General features: G+C 48.2%; 2 protein-coding genes across 2 annotated transcripts in view; both read left to right on the forward strand.

The window, feature by feature from the left end:
- LOC309563244 (C5a anaphylatoxin chemotactic receptor 1-like) overlaps positions 1-26277 on the forward strand; it is a 112101-nt gene that overhangs the window by 7876 nt on the left and 77948 nt on the right. The gene's annotated exons all lie outside the window — the stretch shown is intronic.
- Positions 16454-17473, forward strand: LOC309564148 (C3a anaphylatoxin chemotactic receptor-like; the record flags this gene model as incomplete). Its single annotated transcript, XM_082268777.1, has 1 exon — positions 16454-17473. The coding sequence occupies one exon, from the start codon at positions 16454-16456 to the stop codon at positions 17471-17473; it is 1020 nt and encodes a 339-aa protein (XP_082124903.1).

Below are 26277 nucleotides of genomic sequence, written 5' to 3' on the forward strand. Positions count from 1 at the left end.
CCCCCCCCACCCCCCTCTCACACTACTTTCCCGCCCCCCTCCCTCACTACCACCCCCTCCCCCTCTCTCTCTACTAACCCCCCTCTCTCACTACTTCCCCCCCTCCCCCTCTCTAACTACTACACCCCCCTCCCTCAGTGCTTCCCTCCCCCCTCCTCCACTACTCCCCCTCCCCCTCTCTCACTACTTCCCCCCACCCCCTCTCTCACTCCTTCCCCCTCCCTCACTACCACCCCCTCCCCCTCTCTCTCACTACCCCCCTCTCTCACTACTTCCCCCTCCCCCTCTCTCACTACTATCCCCCTCCCTCACTACTTCCCTCCCTCCCTCACTACTTCCCTCCTCCCTCTCTCTCACTACTCCCCCCCCTCCCCCTCTCTCTCACTACTTCCCCCCCCCTCCCCCTCTCTCTCACTACTTCCCCCCCTCCCCCTCTCTCTCACTATTTCCCCCCTCCCCCTCTCTCTCACTACAACCTCCTCCCCCCTCTCTCACTACTACCCCCCCTCCCTCACTGCCACCCCTCCCCCCTCTCTCTAACTATACCCCTCTCTCACTACTTACCCCTCCCCCTCTCTCACTACTACTCCCCTCCCTCACTACCACCCCCTCCCCCTTCTCTCTCACTACCCCCCTCTCACTACTTCCCCCCTCCCCCCTCTCTCACTACTGCCCCCTCCCCCCCTCTCTCACTACTTTCCCCTCCCCCTCTCTCACTACTACCTCCTCCCCCCTCTCTCACTACTACCCCCTCACCCTCTCTCTCACTACCCCCTCTCTCTCTCTCTCCTTCTATCCCTCTCTCCTCTTCTCTCTCCCTCTCCCATTCTCTATCCCCCTCTCTCCCTCTCTCTCTCCTTCCCTCCCTCTCTCTCCTTCCCTCCCTCTCTCTCCTTCTATCCCTCTCTCTCCTTCTATCCCTCTCTCTCTCTCTCTCTCTCTCTCTCTCTCCCTCTTTCTCTTTATCCCTCTTTATCCCCCATCTCTCTCCCTCTCTCTCTCCTTCTATCCCTCTTTCTCTCCTTCTATCCCTCTCTCTCTCCTTCTATCCCTCTCTCTCTCCTTCTATCCCTCTCTCTCCCATTCTATGCCCCTCTCTCTCCCTCTCTCTCTCCTTCTATCCCTCTCTCTCTCCTTCTATCCCCCTCTCTCTCTCCTTCTATCTCTCTCTCTCTCTCCTTCTATCCCTCTCTCTCTCCTTCTATCCCTCTCTCTCTCTCCTTCTATCCCTCTCTCTCCCATTCTATGCCCCTCTCTCTCCCTCTCTCTCTCTCTCCTTCTATCCCTCTCTCTCTCCTTCTTTCCCTCTCTCTCCCATTCTATGCCCCTCTCTCTCTCCCTCTCTCTCTCTCCTTCCATCCCTCTCTCTCCCCCTCTCTCTCCCTCTTTCTCTTTATCCCCCATCTCTCTCCCTCTCTCTCTCCCCCTCTCTCTCTCTCCCTCCCTGACTATTCTGATTTTATTCTTCCAGAAGCACATTTGTGAGGTCAGGCCTTCTCATCCAACATCTGTGCCTGTTATAGCTGCGAAGAGTCATTTTATGGTGGGGCATTGGGCAGGGGTGAGGGGGCGGGCATTGGGTGGAGCTTGGGCGGGACTTGTGGGAGGGGGTTATCAAATTTACCTTCGGGCTGCAGCCCCTGGTCTTTTTACCACCTAGCAACGCCCCTGCCCCTAACTACAATCTAATGGAACCAATTGCCTTCAGAAGTAACCTAAATAGTAAATAGAGTCCCCCTGTGAGTAATGTAATCTCAGTATAAATACAGCTGTTCTGTGAAGCCCTCAGAGGTTTGTTAGAGAACCTTAGTGAACAAACAGCACCATGAAGGCCAAGGAACACACCAGACAGGTCAGGGATAAAGTTGTGGAGAAGTGTAAAGCAGGGTTAGGTTATAAAAAAATCTTCCAAGCTTTGACCATCCCACGGAGCGCTGTTCAATCCATCATGGGAAAATGGAAAGAGCAGGGCTTTTTTTCAGCGGGAACGTGGGGGAACGCAGTTCCGGTACCTCCAGCAATGTATGCATGTAATGGCAAGGAGTGCTGCAGGGTCTATTGATGCTGACTGCTGGGAGATCTATTGCCACTGGCAGGGATCTATTTTTGAATTGGAGTCATATGGTGTCGGGGGGGGGGGGGGTCAATTGTTGCTGGGAGAGATCTACTGTTGAGGGAGAAGTCTGTTGCTAGCTGCTGGAAGATCTGTTGTCGCTGGGGTAGTATTTTGTTGCGGGGGGGGGGTCCATTGTTGCTGGTAAGTCTATTGTTGTGTGGGAGATCTATTGTTGCTGGGTGGGGTCTGCTGTTGTTGGGGGGGGTCTATTGTTGCTGGAGTGAAGGCTATAGTTACAGGGGATCGATTTTACTGTCTTTCTTGTTATCCTTAACAAATTCCATGCAAATATCTCTTAGTGGCACAAAATGATACTTGGATCTGTATTCTCTAAAAGGGGCGGTACTGGGTGCTGGGTAGGAGGAGGAACCAAGGGACTGTGCTCAGAGGTGGGTAGGGGGCAGAAACGAAGGGTAACTCAGAAGGGGGGAGTCCCGGCACCTATTCTCTGAGAAAAAAAAGGTCTGGGAAAGAGTATGGCACACCTGCAACCCTACCAAGACATGGCTGTCCACCTAAACTGACCGGCCGGACCCCTACCAAAACATGGCCGTCCACCTAAACTGACCGGCCGGACCCCTACCAAGACATGACCGTCCACCTAAACTGATCGGTCGGACCCCTACCAAGACATGGCCGTCCACCTAAACTGACCGGCCGGACCCCTACCAAAACATGGCCGTCCACCTAAACTGACTGGCCGGACACCTACCAAGACATGACCGTCCACCTAAACTGACTGGCCGGACCCCTACCAAGACATGGCCGTCCACCTAAACTGACCGGCCGAACCCCTACCAAGACATGACCGTCCACCTAAACTGATCGGTCGGACCCCTACCAAGACATAGCCGTCCACCTAAACTGACCGGCCGGACCCCTACCAAAACTTGGCCGTCCACCTAAACTGACCAGCCGGACCCCTACCAAGACATGACCGTCCACCTAAACTGATCGGTTGGACCCCTACCAAGACATGGCCGTCCACCTAAACTGACCGGCCGGACCCCTACCAAGACATGGCCGTCCACCTAAACTGATCGGCCAGACCCCTACCAAGACATGACCGTCCACCTAAACTGATCGGTTGGACCCCTACCAAGACACGACTGTCCACCTAAACTGACCGGCCGGACCCCTACCAAGACATGGCCGTCCACCTAAACTGATCGGTTGGACCCCTACCAAGACATGGCCGTCCACCTAAACTGATCGGCTGGACCCCTACCAAGACATGGCTGTCCACCTAAACTGATCGGCCGGACCCCTACCAAGACATGGCCGTCCACCTAAACTGGGGGTCTTCAAACTATGGCCCTCCAGTTGTTCGGGAACTACAATTCCCATCATGCCTACTTATGCCCGTGAATGTCAGAGTTTTACAATGCCTCATGGAAGGTGTAGTTCCGCAACAGCTGGAGGGCCGTAGTTTGAGGATCCCTGAGTCCTAAACTGACCAGCCGGGCAAGGAGAGCATTCATCAGAGAAGCAGCCAAGAGGTCCATGGGAACTCTGGAGGAGCTGCAGAGATCCACAGCTCAGGTGGGAGAATCTGTCCACAGGACAACTATTAGTCGTGCGCTCCACAAATCTGCCCTTTATGGAAGAGTGAGAAGAAGAAAGCCATTGGTGGAAGAAAGCCATAAGAAGTCCTGTTTGCAGTTTGTGGTCGACCTGAGGGCCTGAGAGCCAGAGAAAAGCTGCAGAACTGACTGGAAGGGAAACATGGAAAGGATCTGATCCTGCATATAGTAAGTACAGATCTGTGTCTTGTGAGGGCCATCCCTTCTGCTAGAAGAGTCAGTGAACGGGTGTCAGTAAAGGGGGTGCTAGTGAGCGTCCTGAAGATAAAGTAGTTGCATCAAGTCTGCTGCTATAAAAAGCAAGAGGACTTAATTTTTCCATACAAGTGGCAATATGGGTCAAAGCAGTGTGACTGCTTCCACAAATAGGGAACTTTGTGCAATATTAAATATTACATCAACAGCGCATATCCTGGAACAAGATGGTATAGGAAAAATGCTGGGTGGAATAGTGTGTAGATTGGTGATACCTGGTGTGTTGGTATTGACACCAATAAGTCTACCTGTGACTTGGGGGTTGCTGCTGCAAACAGCCCTGAGGGTGTTTGTATGATACTAGATAGTATAGCGAATATCACCTACAGCGCATACCTAAATATAGGGGCTGTGTGATGCCACCTATACACTATTCTCGTGTGCTGAATAAATCACAAACAATATTGTGCATATACTAGCGATGCACCGAATGTTCGGCAACCGAAATTATTCGGCCGAAAATAGCCAAAAAATAAGTAAATAGGCCGAATAAATTTTGCCGAACAATGACGTTTTTAATGACGCGGATGGTGGGTCGGTAAGCCCAGATTGCGGGTCCCCGACCGGCGACCCGCCATCCCCGAGCATCACTGTAAACATAGCCGGAGGCACTACAGGAAGCAGAGCGGATGCTTCCTGTATAGCACCGGCTTCTGTCACAGGCGGAGTGATACCAAATGTACTCCGCCTCCGCCTGTGACAGGGCACAGGAGCCATACAGCAAACATCGACTCTGCAGATGGGAGGGAGGGAGGTAAGGAGAGACATGAGAGGACAGAGACACGAGAGGACAAGAGAGAGAGACACGAGAGGACAAGAGAGAGAGTGAGAGGACAAGAGAGAGAGTGAGAGGACAAGAGAGAGAGAGAGGACAAGATAGAGAAAGAGAGAGACATGAGAGGACGAGAGGACAAGAGAGAGAGAGAGACATGAGAGGACAAGAGAGAGAGAGAGAGAGAGGACAAGAGAGAGAGAGAGACATGAGAGGACAAGAGAGAGAGAGGACAAGAGAGAGAGAGAGAGAGAGAGAGACATGAGAGGACAAGAGAGAGAGAGTGAGAGACATGAGAGGACAAGAGAGAGAGAGAGTGAGAGGACAAGAGAGAGAGAGTGAGAGGACAAGAGAGAGAGAGAGACATGAGAGAGAGTGAGAGGACAAGAGAGGACAAGAGAGAGAGGACAAGAGAGAGAGAGAGAGACACGAGAGGACGAGAGAGAGAGAGAGAGAGGACAAGAGAGAGAGAGAGACGTGAGAGGACAAGAGAGGACAAGAGAGAGAGAGAGAGAGGACAAGAGAGAGAGAGGACAAGAGAGAGAGAGAGACATGAGAGGACGAGAGAGAGAGAGAGAGAGAGAGAGAGAGACATGAGAGGACAAGAGAGAGAGAGAGAGAGAGAGAGAGGACAAGAGAGAGAGAGAGACATGAGAGGACGAGAGAGAGAGAGAGAGAGAGAGACATGAGAGGACAAGAGAGAGAGAGAGAGAGGACAAGAGAGAGAGAGAGACATGAGAGGACAAGAGAGAGAGAGAGGACAAGAGAGAGAGAGAGAGGACAAGAGAGAGAGAGATACATGAGAGGACAAGAGAGAGAGAGAGAGACATGAGAGGACAAGAGAGAGAGAGAGTGAGAAGACAAGAGAGAGAGAGAGACATGAGAGGACAAGAGAGAGAGAGTGAGAGGACAAGAGAGAGAGAGTGAGAGGACAAGAGAGAGAGAGAGAGAGAGAGAGACATGAGAGGACAAGAGAGAGAGAGAGAGACATGAGAGGACAAGAGAGAGACATGAGAGGACAAGAGAGAGAGAGGACAAGAGAGAGAGAGAGAGACATGAAAGGACAAGAGAGAGAGAGAGAGACCTGAGAGGACAAGAGAGAGAGAGACCTGAGAGGACAAGAGAGATATTTGCTGGAATGTTCAAAAATTTTCAGTGTTAAATAAATATTTTGAAATTGTATTTTTGTTATTTGATTTATTTATCTGAAAAGCAACACAAAATAGTAAAAAGCTAATTTTTACCATTTAATTATTGTAATGGTGAAAAAATTGGCAAAGTAAATGGAAAAAATGCGAAACACCGCGTTCGGTATTCGGCCTTTGGCCTTCGGCCAAGCATTTCATTATTATTCGGCTTCGGCTTCGGCCAAGAATTTCATTTCGGTGCATCCCTAGCATATACTGTGCCAGATTTTACTTTGCAGTCATAAACGGAAATAGTGCACACACTAATCACGTGTGCTTAGTTGACCAAAAGACAGTAAAGTGCCCTCACATTCTTATGTTGTTCCATGACCTTATGCAAATTCTTCTACCCTCATTATCTGAAACCTGATTCGCTTACTACTGTTCGACCTGGTCGTATTCTGACCTACTGCCCACTTCTAATACCTCTTACCTGACCTTTGTTATCAGCTAGTATGTCTACTTGATTTTGATGTAACATTATTGTTTTGTATTTACAGTTGTTATACTTTAACCACTTTACCACCAGAGGATTTTGCTGTCCTACGTCTGGGCCACTTTTTGCGATTCGGCGCTGTGCAACTTTAACTGACAATTGCGGGGTCGTGCGACACCGTTTCCAAACGAAATTTACGTCCTTTTTTTCCCCACAAACAGAGCTTTCTTTTGGTGGTATTTGATCGCCTGTGCAATTTTTACTTTTTTGCGCTATAAACAAAAAAAAGAGCGTAAATTTTGAAAAAACAACAATATTTTTCACATTTTTTTATATGAAATTCCCCACAAAAAAATGTAAAAATTAAATTTTTTTTAAATTTTTGGCCAATTTGTTTTCTGCTACCTATGTTTGGTAAAAAAAATCGCAATAAGCGTATTTTGATTGGTTTGCGCAAAAGTTATTGCGTTTACTAACCAAGGGAAAGATTTCTGTCATTTTTGGTGGGTTTTTTTAACGCGTAATGGCGGCGATCTGCGATTTTTTTTTGCGGGACTGCGACATTGCGGCTGACAGATCGGACCCCTGACTGACATTTTTGACACTTTTGGGGGTACCAGTGACATTACTACAGTAATCAGTGCTATACATATACACTGTCACTGTAAAAATGACACTGTCAGGGAAGGGGTTAATTTTATTGGAGAGGGAGGGGTTAATGTATGCCTGGTGCTTACTGACGTGTGTGGGGGGAGGTGACTGAGTGACACAGGGACAGATCGCAGGTTGAGCTATGCTGAACCCTGCAATCTGACCCTGCCTGTCACTTAGGAGATCCGCCCGCTTGTGTTTACACAAGCGGGCGGATCTCCACACTAGATCCCCGACGATCGGGGAAGAGCAGCGGCGATCGCCGCTGCTCCTCCCCTGGCCCGACTCCCGCTGTGACTCTGCGCGCCGCCGAGAAAGGGGAGTGTCTGATGGCGTAGATCTACGTCGTCAGACGATATCGAGCCACTTTGCCGCAGTACTATTACCGTACGCAGACGGCAAGTGGTTAATAAAAACTATTGAGATAAAAGACAGTAAAGTGCATAGACTGTGCTTATTTTTGGTTGTGCAAACAGAATAATATACACACTTATAAAATAAATCATATTACAGTGGTGACCTAAAAGTTCATTAAAAAGTCCAATAATCAGAAGAAAGTGCTTGGTGCATAGAGATAGTGTCCATGTACTCCAAAATTAAATAGTAATGCCCAGTGACTGTTCTAACTTCAGTGTCGATATTTTCAAATCAACAGTGCAATGGTGGTGTCACCCTCCGTGCTCCTGTATACATGGGGTAGGCAATGCAAGCTCACCAGATGTTGTTGACCCCCCAATGTCTTACGACAAGTGGGTCAAATGAGCTTGTATGGTGAGTGTCCATCGGGGTCCCAGCTGTCCGTGTTCGGGTGGTCCTGGATCCTGTAAAGGATATTGTGCTGGATCAGCGTGTGGGAGAAGCCAGGGGGAATAAGAACAGATGAAGAGCTTGATGTCTATGCATCCATGTGGATGGAATGACTTCTAGCTCTTCATCTCGCTCCCACTGTATTCAGTCACAGCGGGAGTCGGGCCAGGGGAGGAGCAGCGGCGATCGCCGCTGCTCTTCCCCGATCGTTGGGGATCTAGTGTGGAGATCCGCCCGCTTGTGTAAACACAAGCGGGCGGATCTCGTAAGTGTCAGGCAGGGTCAGATTGCAGGGTTCAGCATAGCTGAACCCTGGATCTGTCCTTGTGTCACATAGTCCCCTCCCCCCACACACGTCAGTAAGCACCAGGCATACATTAACCCCTCCCTCTCCAATAAAATTAACCCCTTCCCTGCCAGTGTCATTTTTACAGTAACAGTGCATATTTATAGCACTGATTACTGCAGTAATGTCACAGGTACCCCCAAAAGTGTCAAAAATGTCAGTCAAGGGTCCGATCTGTCCGCCGCAATGTCGCAGTCCCACAAAAAAAATTGCAGATCGCCGCCATTACTCGTTAAAAAAAAAACACCAAAAATGACAGAAATCTTTCCCTTAGTTAGTAAACGCAATAACTTTTGCGCAAACCAATCAAAATACGCTTATTGTGAATTTTTTTACCAAACATAGGTAGCAGAAAACAAATTGGCCAAAAATTTAAAAAAATTTTGATTTTTACATTTTTTTGGGGGGAATTTCATATAAAAAATGTGAAAAATATTGTTGTTTTTTCAAAATGTACGCTCTTTTTTTGTTTATAGCGCAAAAAAGTAAAAATTGCACAGGCGATCAAATACCACCAAAAGAAAGCTCTGTTTGTGGGAAAAAAAGGACGTAAATTTCGTTTGGAAACGGTGTCGCACGACCGCGCAATTGTCAGTTAAAGTTGCACAGCGCCGAATCGCAAAAAGTGGCCCAGACATAAGACAGCAAAATCCTCTGGTGGTAACGTGGTTAAAGTATAACAGCTGTAAATACAAAACAGTAATGTTACATCAAAATCAAGTAGGCATACTAGCTGATAACAAAGGTCAGGTAAGAGGTATTAGAAGTGGGCAGTAGGTCAGAATACGACCAGGTCGAACAGTAGTAAGCGAATCAGGTTTCAGATAATGAGGGTAGAAGAATTTGCATAAGGTCATGGAACAACATAAGAATGTGAGGGCACTTTACTGTCTTTTGGTCAACTAAGCACACGTGATTAGTGTGTGCACTATTTCCGTTTATGACTGCAAAGTAAAATCTGGCACAGTATATGCACAATATTGTTTGTGATTTATTCAGCACACGAGAATAGTGTATAGGTGGCATCACACACCCCCTATATTTAGGTATGCGCTGTAGGTGATATTCGCTATACTATCTAGTCAGGGCCGGTGCTAGACTATTTTACGCCTAGGCAAGACCAGCTACTTGCGCCCCCCTCCCCAAAAAAAAAAAAAGGGAAGGGGTTAAATACTCCTCTATGTCATACCCAGTGACCCTGATCTGATGGTTCCTCCATGTTATGCTTTCATACCCATTGACCCCCATATTCCTCCATGTCACACCCGGGGACCCTAATGTCCCTTCGTGTCACACCCAGGGACTTTGATGTTTTTCCATGTCACACCCTTGGACCCCAATATTCCTCCGTGTCATGCTGTCATACCCACTGACCCTGATGTTCCTCCGTGTCACACCCAAGGACCCCTGTGTTCCTCCATGTCATGCTGTCATACTCAGTGACCCCAATGTTCCTCTATGTCAGACCCTGATGTTTCTCCATGTCACACCTGGGGACCCCGATGTTCCTCCGTGTCACACTTGGGGACCCCAGTCCCCAATGGCTCACCCAAGGACCACAATTCCTCATGGCACACCCAGTGACCCCTATCCTCCATGTCACACCTGGTGACTCTGATTCCCCATGGCACACCTGGTGACCCCGATTCCCTTTCATACCAGGGATGCTCCATGTAACACCCAGGGACCAGCTCAGTGCAGAGAGTCACTTCCTGCCTGGGGTTAAGGCCGTTCAGCTCCAGCTGAAGAGGATCATCATGCAGGCAGCACTCTGGTGGGCTCCATTCCTGCCTCTTGGGGCCCCTCCAACAGTAGTGGAAAGCCAGGGCCTGATAGTTCCATCACTGCCCAAGACACCTGGCATCTTTCTCTGTCCCTTCTTCCTCCCCTACCGCCACCTCTCCCCTCAGCTCACAATAATCATTCATGATGGAGAGAGATTGCCGACTCCTGGCTGCGCCCCAAGGTGGCAATGCACCCTAGGCAGCTGCCTAGTTTGCCTAGTGGAAGCACCGGCCATGTAACTAGTATCATATAAACACCCTCAGGGCTGTTTGCAGCAGCAACCCCCAAGTCACAGGTAGACTTATTGGTGTCAATACCAACACACCAGGTATCACCAATCTACACACTATTCCACCCAGCATTTTTCCTATACCATCTTGTTCCAGGATATGCGCTGTTGATATAATATTTAATATTGCACAAAGTTCCCAGTTCTCACCCCTAGGGGTTAATCACAGCCACAATCCAATATCACATCTAGTATAGAGATTGGCGCAAGTGTTTTTCCATTTCCATATGCTTCCACAAATAACCTGGTGAGGCCCAGTGAGAGTTGTCCTCATCTACTATATATAGTTCAGCTAGAGTATCCCACTATTCCCTTCTCCCATCCAAGTACCACAATAAACATAAAACCAAATGCCCCGGACCAGTGGCAGCTGGTGCTCCATGGGGGGGGGGGCAGCTAACGGACCACACCATACCCCCCCCCCAAGGGCCACACCAGCCCGCACACCATACCCCCCCCACCCAGACCACACCAGCCCACACACCGGTCCCCGGCTCACTCACCCCTCATTTGGGACATGTGGATGGGCAGCAATAGTGTCAGGAGAAGAAGCAGATAGAGGCTAGCTTTCTGGTGGCAGAGGTGAGTAGCCTGGAGCACTGTTTCTGTGGCTGTATCAGCTGTACTGGGTGAGTAGAGAGGTCTCAGCCAGTGACCTGCAGTTGAGTGGATGCAGATTTTTTTTATCAAACTCTGCTGGGATACAGCAGCGGCGGCGGTTTCCCCCTCAGTGAAGTCTTCTGTGTCTCCTCCCTCCTTCTACTTGCCAATGGCATGGCTTCGCCTTTCGGCCAATCGGGAAACGGGTCTCAGGACCCGCTTCCTGATTGGCCAGGAGGAGGATCCGTGGGGCAATAGCCCATATTCATGTGCTATTGTCACACAACTGGGTGGGCTCAGAGCGCAGTGCTCTGCGTCCCGAGCCTACCCTTTTTTGAAGCCAATTAGAGCCTCTGGCTCTAATCACGTGCTTCAAAAAAACCCATTGAATTCCATGCGCCCGGTGCCCCTGCATGTAGATTAGGGGGGAAGATGCATGGATAAGGGGGGCAGTGCCCCTGTGCCCCCCAATACACCAGCCGCCACTGCCCTGGACTGTTTATTTAGAAACGAGAAAACGGGAGAAGGGTTGGATGTGTGAGAAATCCCCTAGTGACTGTCTGGAGGTAATCAGAGGAGGCCTAAGAAGTCATCACACAGCAAGCCCAACGGGGACTGTGCTACGCAGGGATAACTTTTGCTGTAAGCTTTTGTGCGAGATATTCTACCTTTCAAAAAATGTGGGTATTGTGAAGTGTTCTGTTTCCATTTTCGTGTGGAAAACCTAATAAACATTATTGAAAAAAAAAGAGACATTTTATAGAGATGCAGCCACACATTCCTTACAAGAAAGCTAGATGGGGTCTCCAGAACAGACCTGGTTGGATTAAATCTGGCAACACCCTACTGAGTGATTGGCATACTGTAGAGTAGAGTACCAGTATTGGTTAAGTTGGCCAAGTTTATCGGCTCGGTGAGTAGGACCATGGGCCGTTGTTGTTTTGTAAGATGGGTGAATAATACTTAACATGGAAAAGGAACTCATGGGCAAGTTAACAGGTAGAGGATAGTAATAAGAGAAGAAGATGGAAAGGGGTAGGGGGATGTGGAGGAGGGAGGTATAGGAAGGGGTAGGGGAATGTGGAGGAGGAAGGTATAGGAAGGGGTAGGGGGATGTGGAGGAGGAAGAAATAGGAAGGGGTAGGAGGATGTGGAGGAGAAAGGTATAGGAAGGGGTAGGGGGATGTAGAAGAGAAAGGTATAGGAAGGGGTAGGGGGATGTGGAAGAGAAAGGTATAGGAAGGGGTAGGGGGATGTGGAGGAGGAAGAAATAGGAAGGGGTAGGGGGATGTGGAGGAGGAAGGCATAGGAAAGGGTAGGGGATGTGGAGGAGGAAGGTATAGGGAGGGGTAGGAGGATGTGGAGGAGGAAGATATAGGAAGGGGTAGGGGGATGTGAAGGAGGATGGTATAGGAAGGGGTAGGAGGATGTGGAGGAGGAAGGTATAGGAAGGGGTAGGAGGATGTGGAGGAGGAAGATATAGGAAGGGGTAGGGGAATGTGGAGGAGGAAGATATAGGAAGGGGTTGATGAAGAAGGGGATGTGGAGGAGGAAGATATAAGAAGGGGTAGGGGGATGTGGAGGAGGAAGGGGTAGGGGGATGTGGAGGAGGAAAGTATAGGAAGGGGTAGGGGGATGTGGAGGAGGAAGGTGTAGGAAGGGGTAGGGGGATGTGGAGGAGGAAGGTATAAGAAGGGGTAGGGGGATGTGGAGGAGGAAGGTATAGGAAGGGGTAGGGGGATGTGGAGGAGGAAGGTATAGGAAGGGGTAGGGGGATGTGGTGGAGGAAGGTATAGGTAGGGGTAGGGGGATGTGAAGGAGGAAGATATAGGAAGGGGTAGGGGGATGTGGAGGAGGAAGATATAGGAAGGGGTTGATGTAGAAGGGGATGTGGAGGAGGAAGATATAAGAAGGGGTAGGGGGATGTGGAGGAGGAAGGGGTAGGGGGATGTGGAGGAGGAAAGTATAGGAAGGGGTAGGGGGATGTGGAGGAGGAAGGTATAGGAAGGGGTAGGGGGATGTGGAGGAGGAAGGTATAGGAAGGGGTAGGGGGATGTGGAGGAGGAAGGTATAGGATGGGGTAAGGGGATGTGGAGGAGGAAGGTATAGGAAGGGGTAGGGGGATGTGGAAGAGGAAGGTATAGGAAGGGGTAGGAGGATGCAGAGGAGGAAGGTATAGGATGGGGTAGGGGGATGTGGAGGAGGAAGATATAGGATGGGCAGGGCCGGTGCTTCCACTAGGCAAACTAGGCAACCGCCTAGGGCGCATTGCAACTTAGGGGTGCAGCCATGAGTCGGCACTCTCTGTCCATCATGAATGATCCTTGTGAGCTGAGGGGAGGGGGCCACAGTGGGGGAGGAAGAATGGACAGAGGAAGATGCCAGGTGTTTGGGGCAGTGGCTGAACTACCAGGCCCTGGCTTTCCACCACTGTTGGGGGGGGGGCCCAAGAGCCAGAAAGGGAGCCCACAGGAGTGCTGCCTGCATGATGATCCTCTTTGGCTGGAGCTGAGGGGTGTAAACCCTGGGCAGGAAGTGACTCTCTGCACTGAGCTGGTGGGCAGCCGTTAATTTCCCTGGGTCGGTATTAAGCAGGGAGCAGAGGAGAGCTGAACCTGACCCCAAGCTTGGCACTGGAGGGCGGCACCTTTGCTGGAGCAGAAACAACAAGGCACCGGAATGGTCTAAGGAGGTTGGGGATTAGGGATGTGCGAAGCTATCTGACTGCTGCTTCTCCCTTCACCAGGAGCCGGTTGGAGCTGTGGTGAGCACTGTGGTCCTGGAGAGGAGCATCCTAGGAGAAGGAAACAGCAGGATCACGGTGAAGGAGGGCAAAGTGCGGACCACTCTCTTCATACCGCCCAGAGTGTCCCCAGAACAGGGGATCAGGGTCCCTGGGTGTGACATGGGGGTTCCCTGGTGTGAAAGGGAATCAGGGTCTCCAGGTGTGCAATGGGGGTTAGGGGTCACCGGATGTAACAGGGTTTTGGGGTCACCAGGTGTGCCATGAGGAATTGGGGTCCCTGGGTGTGCTATGGGGGATTGAGGTTCCCAGGTGTGACATGGAGGAACATCCGGGTCCCCAGGTGTGACATGGAAAAACATCAGGGTCTCTGGGTATGACATGGAGGAACATCAGGTGCCCCTGGTGTGACATGGAGGATCATCGGGGTCCCTTGGTGTGGCATAGAGGGACATTAGGGTCTCAAGGTGTGACATGGAGGAATATGGGGGTCACTGGGTATGACAGCATAACATAGAGGAACCATCAGATCAGGGTCACTGCGTATGACAGAGGAGTTTTTAACTCCTTCCCTTTTTACTTTATTTTTTTGGGGGCGGGGTGGGGGGGGGCGCGCGTAGCTGGTCTTGCCTAGGGCGTAAAATAGTCTAGCACCGGCCCTGAGTATGGGGTAGGGGGATGTGGAGGAGGAAGGTATAGGAAGTGGTAGGGGGATGTGGAGGAGAAAGGTATAGGAAGGGGTAGGGGGATGTGGAGGACGAAGGGATAGGAAGGGGTAGGGTGATGTGGAGGACGAAGGTATAGTAAGGGATAGGGGAATGTGGAGGAGGAAGGTATTTGAATGGGTAAGGGGGACCCCACAAGGTGGTCTTTTTAGGTCTCCAACAACATGTGATGTTCCACAGTGGGTGTGTTGGGGTGCCATTCAGAATTGCATGAACATTGTCCCCTTACTAAGAACAGGTGCATTCACGGTAACCACATGTAAAGCGCACATCAAACTGATCTTAAACGAAATACGTTTTTTTCTGAAAGTCCTATAAATGTGACCTCCAGCCTTCCCTTCAGTCTTGCACAGTTGCACAGGCCTAGTGGTATTTTCTTATCACTCCTGTGCCATTATTGACTAAACTAGCTCCTTGGTGAGAACCTTGCTAGGCCTCTGTGGATACCGCAACTGTTGCTGCACCTGTTACTTCAGGCGATACTGCACCTGTTACTGCCTGCGTTCTTGTACATGTGACCACCAGTATTCTACACCTTTTACCATAAGTAAAAACGCTAGTGTTAGCATCTGTATTCTGCAAGAAACCTTTTCATCCTTTAACTTGCATTCTTCTAAATGCATTAACTTTTAAACTTTCATGCCGCTTCCTTGACTTTGGTACCTTATTCCTGGTCCTACCCACAAGCTGATTGGTCCTTCTGTCATATGACAGTCTCACGTGGGTTTGTGCTGAACTCAGTTTGGTCTGAACCCATGTGAGGCTGTCACATGACAGCAGGCCGCCATCTCAATCAGCTGTGGTCATGCAATTTCCCACCCCCCCATATAACAAAGAGACAGGCATGCTGGTGCCATCATTGGCCTAGCATGGTCATATGTGGACAATATCATTGAACAATATACAGCCATGTGGCCATAATGGGTCTATGATGTCAACAGCATGCCCACCCCTTGTTATGTGTGGCTGCAGAGTGAAGGACAGGGTTCGTACGGTCCTGGAAATCCCAGAAAAGTCATGGAATTTTTAGATGACACTTTCCAGGCCTGGGAAAGTCATGGAAAATTAGTAAACCCCACTAGGTTTTGGAAAAGTCATGGAATATGAGAACTGTGGAGGAGTGGGAAGCGGATGCTTAATGATATTTTGGTTAATTATTTTATTGCCTAATGATTTTATTGCCACATATTTAAATCGGTGTAAGCGTCCTTCCGGGTCCGCGGTATGCGCTTACTGTCACTGGCCAGCAGCAGCAGCAGCAGCCGAGGAGATGAACCAATCAGGCAGCGGGGAGGGCCGGCCACGGTTTGCCCTGAGACTGTGACTGGCCAGCAGCAGCAGCAACAACCGGGAGATTACAACCAATCAGGCAGCGGAAGGGTCACTGGAGGGCGGGCCGGCCACATGAACGTGATGACGTGGGGGTGCTGTAACCGAAACGGTTACAGCCCCCTTCCGCGTCATCACGTTCATGTGGCTGGCCCGCCCTCCAGTAACTCATGATGAAAAGTATGAGAGGTGGCTGGAGAGAGATCCGGACCCGGCACGTGCTAAATGTACAGTGTGTGTCGTAAAACGTTTGACATTTCGAACATGGGAGAGGCAGCGCTGTCTAGCCACGCTAAAGGTGCAAAGCACCAGTCCAGTACAGCTTCCAATCCGATCACTGGCTTTTTCACCCATGCGCCTGAAGTGACACCAGCTCCTAGCTGCGGCAGCAGTGCTTCCATCTCATCCACTGTAAAACAAGGGACCATTTTGAGTCACGCTGTATCCAGAAACGAAACCCTAACTACAGAGATGCTGTACACTACAAAGATTGTCATCTATTTTGTCATCTATTTTAGTAAAAATATGCTGGGTGTGACATGGATTTTCTTCTTATTTAACATGTATACATAGACATTTCATGAAACTTTAGGTCATGAATATTTACGTGAAGTCATGGAAAAGTCATGGAATTTTATTGGTAAAAATGTGTATGAACCCTGGAAGGAATTCCATGGCTGCAGCTGACTGGACCTCCTGTCATGTCTCCCATGGGTTTGGACTGAACATTAGCTTATCATTAGTCACAGGACAAGCAATAACTTTATACTTGATGTTAGGTTTGATAACATCTGATTAAATAATAACCACATGGATGCAATAACTCTTGATGTTTTTACAGAACCAGATGTCCAATGTCAGTGATGAAACGGAACCAGACATCTTTTACACTCATGGGCATTTGTTCACTGTCGTGGCCTTATCTTTTACGACCCTCGTAGGAGTCCCCGGTAATTTTCTGGTGCTTTGGGTTACTGGAGTGAAGATGAAGTGGACCATGACTACTATTTGGTTTTGGAACCTTGCTGTGGCCGATATTATCTGCTGCCTATGTCTCCCGTTCATTATAGTGCAGTACTTCTTCTCAGACTGGCTGTACGGTCACGCGCTCTGCAAGATTTTACCTTTTCTCATTTCTTCAAACATGTTCGCTAGCGTCTTCACCTTGGTGGCTATCAGTGTTGATCGTTGCATCCTGGTTGTCTATCCTATTTGGGCCCGAAATCACAGAGGAGTTCGAAAGGCGTGGATGACATGCTTGGCTATTTGGATGATGTCCTCCATAATGTGTCTACCTAAGTTTCTGTACCGAACTTTAGTCACTTCTAACAGTACAGCTCGATGCATTTCTGAACCACACATAATAGAGCCCACCACTTACATCTATATGGTTTTTGGTTTTCTGCTTCCATTTTTAATCATTTCTATCTGTTACATTTCTGTGGCTTTTATATTACAAAATAGAAGATTTACAGAAGTTGGTAATAAAATCATCAAGGTGTCTTTAGGGATCATAGTCGCATTTTTCCTCACCTGGGCCCCCTACCATATCATGGGTGTAATTCTGCTATTCACGCAAAATAAAGTAGTGGACATTTTTGACCTTCTTTCGCAGTCTATGGCCCTGTTCAATAGTTGCATCAACCCAATAGTCTACGTCTTCATGGGGAGAGATATGAAGCATAAGGTGAGACAGTCTATTGCGGGACTCATGCAAAATACACTTAGTGAAAGCTTGTCAAGCAGCTCGTCAACTCGCAGGTCGCACCTGGGGACTGAAGACGTGCCTCTACAGAGAGGATCTTCATGTAAAATACAAACTGGTGCCAAAGGACAATTGCCAAGCTAATGAAAGGAAGATCTCTGCTTGAATGTTTAGATGGATCTGTAGTATTTTTTGTTGTATTAGCGATTGTGATCAACTGGCCAATGGAAATGTCATGCATGCCATACGTGAGAAGATATCTTATACAAGGCACAGCCTACTGCTGTTTGTCCTGCTAGGCCAATAGTTGTTAGTAGCCCATGCATTAGGCCTAGGGTTAGGCTGCCCAACCTACTTGCTAAATCATATGACGTAACCCATGATAATGAAAGCACTGGTCATCAAATACAACTTTCTCTAGTGTCTGGCCTTTCCCTTTCCCTACAAACATAAAAAAGCCTCTAGAACAGGGGCGTAGCTACAGAGGTTGCAGGGGTTGCAATTGCAACCGGGCCCCATGCTCCAGGGGGCCCATGCAGCTCCCCTGTACACCTGGATAGGAGGGGCAGCAGGGGCAGCATGTAGAGAAATCACTGTCCACCTTTTACCTCCTGTAGTTGCAGTAGGAAAATGGAGGAGGTTGGTTCCTCTGTATGCTGCCCCCTCCACTCCTCCTATCCAGTTCACTTGTTTTCTGCTGTCTCTGGGCCCCTGTGTGCTCCCCTGGCCCCCCCCCCCTTACTGTGCTGCCCCCCTTCCCTCTCCTGCCGGCTGCTGCAGGGGATGTGTCACAATAGAGAACCAGGAAGGGGTCAGTAAATATGTAATTTACCAGCTCCTTCCTTTTCTGAATGGACAGAGTCATAGTCCGTCACATTGTAAAAAAATAAAATAAAATGATAAAAAATAATACAATTAAAATACCAAAAAAAACCTACTAACACCAGTGGGTGAACTTCTAGGATCGCAAAAGTCACAGTTGCGACCGGCCCCTGGCATTCTACCACCGTGGGAAGGCCCCAAGATGGCGGTAAGGGGCCCACTGCAGAACTTGTGAAAGGGTCCTGCAACGAGAGTAAAGGGCCCCAGGATCAGTGGAAAGAGCACCAGGCTTGAGGGTAAGGGCCCCGGCCAGGGGTCCGGGGGGGCCCTTAATGGTTTCTTGCACCGGGGCCCTAAAGGTTCTAGTTACGCCTCTGCTCTAGAATATATATAGCATTTTGTTATGGGACTTTTAAGGTGCGGACATATCAATAAATCATGGAGAAAAAAACATTTTGATAAAATAATTTTTACAAATTTTATTCAAAACATTTAACAGTGTTTTTTTTCATAAAAACCATATAAAAAGAGAAAATGAATAACTATTTAGTGCCTGCTCAACATGTTTCGCCATCTATCGATAGCTTCTTCAGGAGACTGACGAGCATCTTTAATAAGTTATTTTTCTCTATAGGAGACTAAATTTGTGCCTGATTTGGAATGAGCCAAGATGGAAAAGCCTCTTAACCGGTTGCCGACCGCCGCAAGTACATATACTGTGGCGGTCAGCCCCGGCCAGGCAAAGTGACGTACCGGTACGTCACTAGCCTGTCACTGGCTTGTGAGCCAATAGCGGCCGAGCGCGCGCCCGCTGTGGCGCGCGCCTGCCCCGGCTCGTTCCCTAACAAGTCACTCGCGATCGTTTGCCGGGAAGGGAGAAAGGCAGGCGGCTAATGTAAACAAAGCCGCCTGTCATTCTCCCCTGTGTAAAAATGGAGATCAGACAGTTCTACTATGTAGGACCGTTGATCTCTGTTTTTACACTAGTAGCCATGTCCCAATCACAGTTAGAAGCATGCCCCTAGGACACACTTAACCCCTCCCTCTCCAATACAGTTAACCCCTTCCCTGCCAGTGTCATTTTTGCAGTAACAGTGCATATGTATAGCACTGATTACTGTAGAAATGTCACTGGTAACCCCAAAAGTGTCAAAAATGTCAGCCAAGGGTCCGATCTGTCTGCCGCAATTGAGGGGGGCTCAATTGCCTCTATATATGTATTCTTTGCTTTAAAGCTTTCATATAGGTTTAATAAGACTTATGTGAAGTGTAAGGAAAGATAAAGATTTTTGAGGAAAAAATCTCTAGGTATCCAATCAAATAACAACAGAAATTGTTATTGACCTGTAGCAATCCTCCCGTCCATTGACCAGTCACAATCTGCCTCACCTCCATTGCTCAAGGAGATAGAGATTGTGAGCAAAATTCTCTGGTGCTGTACTTACCTATATTCTTCAAATTAACTTTAGCCAACTCAGTAAACTAAAGTCCAATGGGAAGTGATTACAGGCGTGCTTGCACTTCTCGATTCTGACAAACCTTCCCTGGTTGGTGGAAGGTTGGGTTATCCTTGTTGATTGCTCCACTATAGGCCATAAAAATGCTTCCGTAAATATACATGTGCAAGAAAATAAACCTTTTGAAAGTACACTATATTGTCAAAAGTATTGGGGTGCCTGCCTTTACATGCACATGGCATCACAGTCTTAGTCTGTAGCAGTGGCGGCTGGTGCTCCATGGGTGGGGGGGGGGCAGCAGACGGACCACACCACACAACCCCCAGACCACACCAGCGGCACACCATACCCCCCCCCGGTCGCCGGCTCACTCACCCTCTCACCCTGGACATGTGGAGGGCAGTCGGCAGCCAGCAGCAGCGGCGGTAGCTTCCCCATCTGTCTCCTGCGTCTCCTCCCTTCTCCCTCCTCGGCCAATGGCATGGCTTCTCCTTTTGTCCAATCGGGAAACTTCCTGATTGGCCAGGAGGAGAATCTGTGTGACAATAGCGAATATTCATTCGCCATTGTCATGCAACTGGGTGAGCTCAGGGCGCAGTGCTCTGCGCCCCGAGCCCACCCTTTTTTGAAGCCTATTAGAGCCTCTGGCTCTAATCACGTACTTCAAAATAAAAATAAAATAAACATTGGAATCCATGCGTCTGGCGCCCTGCGTGTAGCTTAGGGTTCAATATTGAGTTGACCCACCCTTTGCAGCTATAACAGCTTCAACCCTTCTGGGAAGGCTGTCCACAAGGTTTAGGAGTGTCTATGGGAATGTTTGACTATTCTTCCAGAAGCGCATTTGTAAGGTCAGGCAATGATGTTGTATGAGCAGGTCTGGCTCTCAGTCTCTGCTCTAATTCATCCCAAAGGTGTTCTATAGGATTGAGGTCAGGACAAGTTCCTCCACCTCAAACTCGCTCCTCCATGTCTTTATTGACCTTGCTTTGTGCACTGGTGCGCAGTCATGTTGGAACAGGAAGGGGCCATCCCCAAACTCCTCCCACAAAGTTAGGAGCATGAAATTGTCCAAAATGTCTTGGTATGCTGACGCCTTAAGAGTTCCCTTCACTGGAACTAAGGGGCCAAGCCCAACCCCTGAAAAACAACCCTACATCATAATCCCCCCCTTCACCAAATGATTTGGACCAGTGCACAAAACAAGGTCCATAAAGACATGGATGAGCAAGTTTGGGCTGGAGGAACTTGACTGGCTTGCACAGAGTCCTGACCCCAACCTGATAGAACACATTTGGGATGAATTAGAGTGCAGACTGCTCATGAGCCCTCTTCCAGGCCAGGAAAGTTATTCTTCTTGGCTGGGAGTCAGATACCCACCAATCGATCAAAACATGGGTGACTCATATGAGTAATACACTCATTCTAGAGAGATATATCTATCAACATAGAGGACAACTAAATAAATTTGAAAAGCTATGGTCTCCATGGCTTGATACCCCTGGATTATCCCCTAGAGAACTGGTTTTAATGAGAACCCTACAATGTTATGTGGAATAGTATCGCCTGGGAGATACCTGGGATCGAGGGAGAGATGTTTGTGAGATATACGCTCCTTGATGGGATTTAGGACATGCTTACTGGACTCTCTTCTCTTCTCTTATATGTATTTGTGTACGCTGAATGATGTGGTTCATGGAGTTGAGCTATGCTCAGTATGAAGAGGTAATAATGCATCAGAAGTACGTAAATCCTATTTTCTGGATGATAAGATATGTATGGTCACAATTTCTGTTATTCTGGAATTGACGATTGATGTTTATCTTTATATCATGTGTACTGTACATATTTTCAATAAAAACTTTTCTGTTTTAAAAATAGTGCAGACTGTAATGATATCCTGCACTGGATATACTAAAAGCTGTTGCAAGCAACCATTTTGTCACGGGCAACTATTTTGTTCGATTTGCTTATAGGACGCCATGACAGTTTAAAAAAAGACCCTCACTCACACAGCCCCCTCCCGAGCTAAATAATTCCTGGAATGCAGAGAGTATTGACTTCACACAAGCCGTTATCTGAACAGATGTCTGGACGGATATCTGTTCTGATACCCAGGCCGGTCGTAAAGCCATAACCGGGTAAAGAAGGATAATGGCTAATGGGTCGTAAAACATTCACACACAAATTCATAACTTTAAACACAAATAAGATATGTCTCTAGAAAGTGTATAGTTAAATGCAAAATAAAATACTGAACTGAATGAGATCATACATGACCACTTTAGCTCCTATGGAAGACAAGCTAGCTGTCAGATGCCTTACGGGTCAGAGGTTACTTTGAGATAGCCTGTGTTTGGTATCTAGGGATATAAAATTCAATGCTGCACAATAATCTATCAGTTTCAAGAAGGCAACTGGTAGATATTGGAAGATATTAATTATGTTATAAGTCTGTCTATACGGGAGGTTCCTTGGTATTGTCGTAAACCTTAGGGCAGCCCATGGCCACTGTGTTTATTGGTCAGGGTCCCCTGCTAACACCCCCTGCAGTCTCAGAGAAAAAGAGAGAAGCAGACGGGGTTGGTGTTCTCATGGTAACATCAAGAAGGAACATCTGTCAAGTTTGAGAACCGATCACAACTGGTTTAGCTTCTGTACTCTGGTAACACCAAGGACATTGAATGCAAGTATACTTACTTCTCAGTTCTATCTTATTTCTCTAAGTTGCTGAATTGTGTCTCTATTTCTTTAAAACGCTTTTTTCTACAAATATTTTATTTGCACCAATTTTAACCTTTTTATTATTAAACTTTATTTTGAAAAGTGTTAATCTTGTCCCTAAGCTCTTAAAGCGGTTGTAAACCTAAAAAAAAAAAAAAAAAACCCTGCAAGACAAAAGCTCATTATGAATTACTTACCTTAGAACGAAGCCCCGAGACGGACCCCCGGACACCGCTGTGGGAGCTGACATGATCCCTCTGCGTCTCTTCCGGGTTCAGAGGCTCCGGCGCTGTGATTGGCCGGAGCCGCGATGACGTCACTCCCGCGCATGCGCGCGGGAGTAATTTTCCGGCAAGCTCCCGCCAAGGAAAGCTGAAGGTCCACCGGACCTTCAGAGCGCATGCGCCACTCGCGCGAGTGGCTGCATGCAGTGAAAATATCTCCTAAACCGTGCGGGTTTAAAAGATATTAACCACTTTACCACCGGAGGATTTTGCTGTCTTACGTTCAGGCCACTTTTTGTGATTCGGCACTGTGCATCTTTAACTGACAATTGCGCGGTCGTGCAACGCCATACCCAAAGGAAATTTACGTCCTTTTTTTCCCACAAACAGAGCTTTCTTTTGGTGGTATTTGATCACCTGTGCGATTTTTACTTTTTGTGTTATAAACGAAAAAATGGCGGTGATCTGCGATGTTTTTTGCGGGACTGCGACATTGCGGCGAACAGATCGGACCCTTGACTGACATTTTTGACACTTTTGGGGGTACCAGTGACATTACTACAGTAATCAGTGCTATAAATATGCACTGTTACTGTAAAAATGACACTGTCAGGGAAGGGGTTAATTTTATTGGAGAGGGAGGGGTTAATGTATGCCTGGTGCTTACTGACGTGTGTGGGGGGAGGTGACTGAGTGACACAGGGACAGATCGAAGGTTCAGCTATGCTGAACCCTGCAATCTGTCACTCCATGTCACTTAGGAGATCCGCCCGCTTTGTTTACACAAGTAGGCGGATCTCCACACTCGATTCCCCGACGATTGGAGAAGAGCGGCGGTGATCACCGCCGCTCCTCCCCTGGCCTGACTCCCGCTGTGACTGAATACAGCGGGAGCGAGCCTCCGGCGGCGCGTGCGCGCCACCCACAAGGGGAGGAGTCCAGCGACGTAGGTCTACGTCGCTGGACGGGAACGAGCCACTTTGCCACAGTACAGTCAACGTGACTGGTCGGCAAGTGGTTAATTGTACCTACAGGTAAGCCTTATTATAGGCTTACCTGTAGTTAAAAGTGGCAAAAAGCGGTATACTACCGCTTTAATGCAAACTAACAAAGAACCTGTCTCTTGAAGAGCGCTAGTGTATAGAATAATCCTCTGAACATTCCTGTCTGTGGTGACAGTGCGTGTTACAGACGATTATTCCAAAATCATAATTGGTATTTCTAAAGTTAAGAGCTTCCTCCGGCTCTGAAAATAAATAAATAAATAATAAAGGAGGTGGTGGCAGTGAAAGGGTTAATTGCTTAATTAGCCCGGTGACAATCGCTCTCAGCCTGCGGGCACCTAGATTGTGGTCCCGCAAGCTGGAAAATCTTTGTGCAGGGTGCAGCCGAGAGTGGCATTGTTACGTAAGTGACGGCAGGGTGTGAGATTGGCTGGTCCTTGGTCACGAGTTAGTGAGAAGGGCAAGGATCTGATACCCGCCACCGTCACACAGACTGCATATGGATGAGCGAGTTTGGGGTGGAGGATCTTGAATGTTCTGCACAGAGTCCTGACCTCAACCCATTAGAACAACTTTGGGAGGAATTAGAGCGGAGACTGTGAGCCAGGCCTTCTTGTCCAACATCAGTACTTGAACTTAGAAATGCGTTTCTCGAAGAATGGGCAAACATTCCCATAGACACACTCCCAAAACTTTATGGACAGCCTTCCCAGAAGAGTTGAAGCTGTTATAGCTGCAGAGGGCGGGCCAACTCAATATTGAACCCTACGGACTAAGACTGGGATGCCATTAAAGTCCATGTGTGTGTAAAGGCAGGCGTCCCAATACTTTTGGTAATACAGTGTATATGTAAAGCTAAAACTTGAGGTGTGAGATATACTGGATTGGTGTAGGGTCCTACTATGGTTAGTTACAGGGTGTTGCGCATACATGTCTAGAATGTTTACGGGTACAATCCAAACATATCTCGGGCCAAAAGTCCCCCACTAGTAATAAAGAAAAAAGGCCAAAATTAAACTCCCTGTTAGCACTGAAGGTCTCAAATTTTTTATACCTAAGGGGTCTGCCTTGTATTGGGTCTTCACCTTATAGCTTTCCTTTCATTGGTGCTACTGTATGTACAGAAGGCAGGGCCTTTTTTCAGCAGGAACGTGGTGGAACGCAGTTCAGGCACCTCCAGCACTGAATGTATGTAATGGTAAGGGGTGATGGTGGTGTGCTGGAGGGTCTAATAATGCTGGCTTCTGGGGGATCTATTGTCACTGGGGGGCAATCTATTGTTCCTGGGGGAATCCTATCTTGAGGGAGGGGGGTCTATTGTTGCTCTTTGGGGGGAGTCCTATGTTTCTGAGTGGTCAATTGTTGCTGGGGAGGGATCTACTGTCGAGGGAGGGGTCTATTGTTGCTCGTTGAGGGAGTCCTATGTTTCTGAGTGGTCAATTGTTGCTGGGGAGGGATCTACTGTCGAGGGAGGGGTCTATTGTTGCTCGTTGGGGGAGTCCCATGTTTCTGAGGGGGTCAATTGTTGCTGGGGAGAGATCTACTGTCAAGGGAGGGGTTTATTGTTGCTGGCTGCTGGAAGGTATATTAACCACTTCAGCCCTGGTAGGTTTTACCTCCTTCCTGACCAGGCTCTATTTTGCGATTCGGCACTGCATTACTATAACGGACAATTACGCAGCCGTGCAACGCTGTACCCAAACAAAATGTACGTCCTTTTTTTCCCACAAACAGAGCTTTTTTTGGTGGTATTTGATCACCTGTGCGATTTTTATTTTTTGCGCTATAAACAAAAAAAAAAGAGCGACGATTCTGAAAAAAAAAAACAATATTTTTCACATTCTGCTATAGGCCATTCCCCAAAAAAAAAAAAAGAAAAAAAAAATCAAAATTTTTTAACATTTTAGGCCAATTTGTTTTCTGCAACATATTTTTGGTAAAAAAAAATTGCAATAAGCGTATTTTGATTGGTTTGTGCAAAGGTTATCGCGTCTACTAACTACGGGAAAGATTTGTGTCATTTTTATTTATTTATTTTTTTTTTTTACTAGTAATGATGGCGATCAGCAATTTTTAGTGAGACTGCGACAATGCGGCAGACAGATCGGACCCCTAACTGACATTTTTGACACTTTTGGGGGTACCAATGACATTACTACAGTAATCAGTGCTAAATATATTTGTATGCACTGTTACTGTAATAATGCCATTGGCAGGGAAGGGGTTAACCATGTGGGTGATCAAAGGGGTTAATGTATGCCTATATGCTTACTGACTGTGTGTGGGGGGAGGGGTTCTGTGACAGGCATAGAGAGATCGGGGTTGTAGCTTAGCTGAAACTGCTGATCTGTCCCTGCCTGTCTGAGAGAAGATCCGCCTGCTTTGCTTACATAAGCAGGCGGGTCTTCTCTCTCCGTTTCACGGACGATCGTGGGAGGAAGGCGGCAATTGCCGCCTCTCCTCCCACGGCCCGCCTCCTGCTATGTCTAAACACAGTGGGAGCGCAGCTCCAGCGGCGTGCGAGTGCCGCCAGAATCACATGCACTCCAGTCACGTAGTACTACGTGACTGGACGCAGGGAAGCCGCTCTGCCGCAGTAATATTACTGTGGGCCGTCGGCAAGTGGTTAATGCTGGCTGCTGGAAGATCTGTTGTTGCTGGCGGGGTCTGTTGTTGCTGGGAGGGGGAGGATCTTATCTTGAGGAAGGGGTCTGTCT

This window comes from Pelophylax lessonae (assembly GCF_965119305.1).
Source record: "Pelophylax lessonae genome assembly, chromosome: 9".
NCBI classification, from domain to species: Eukaryota; Metazoa; Chordata; class Amphibia; order Anura; family Ranidae; genus Pelophylax; species Pelophylax lessonae.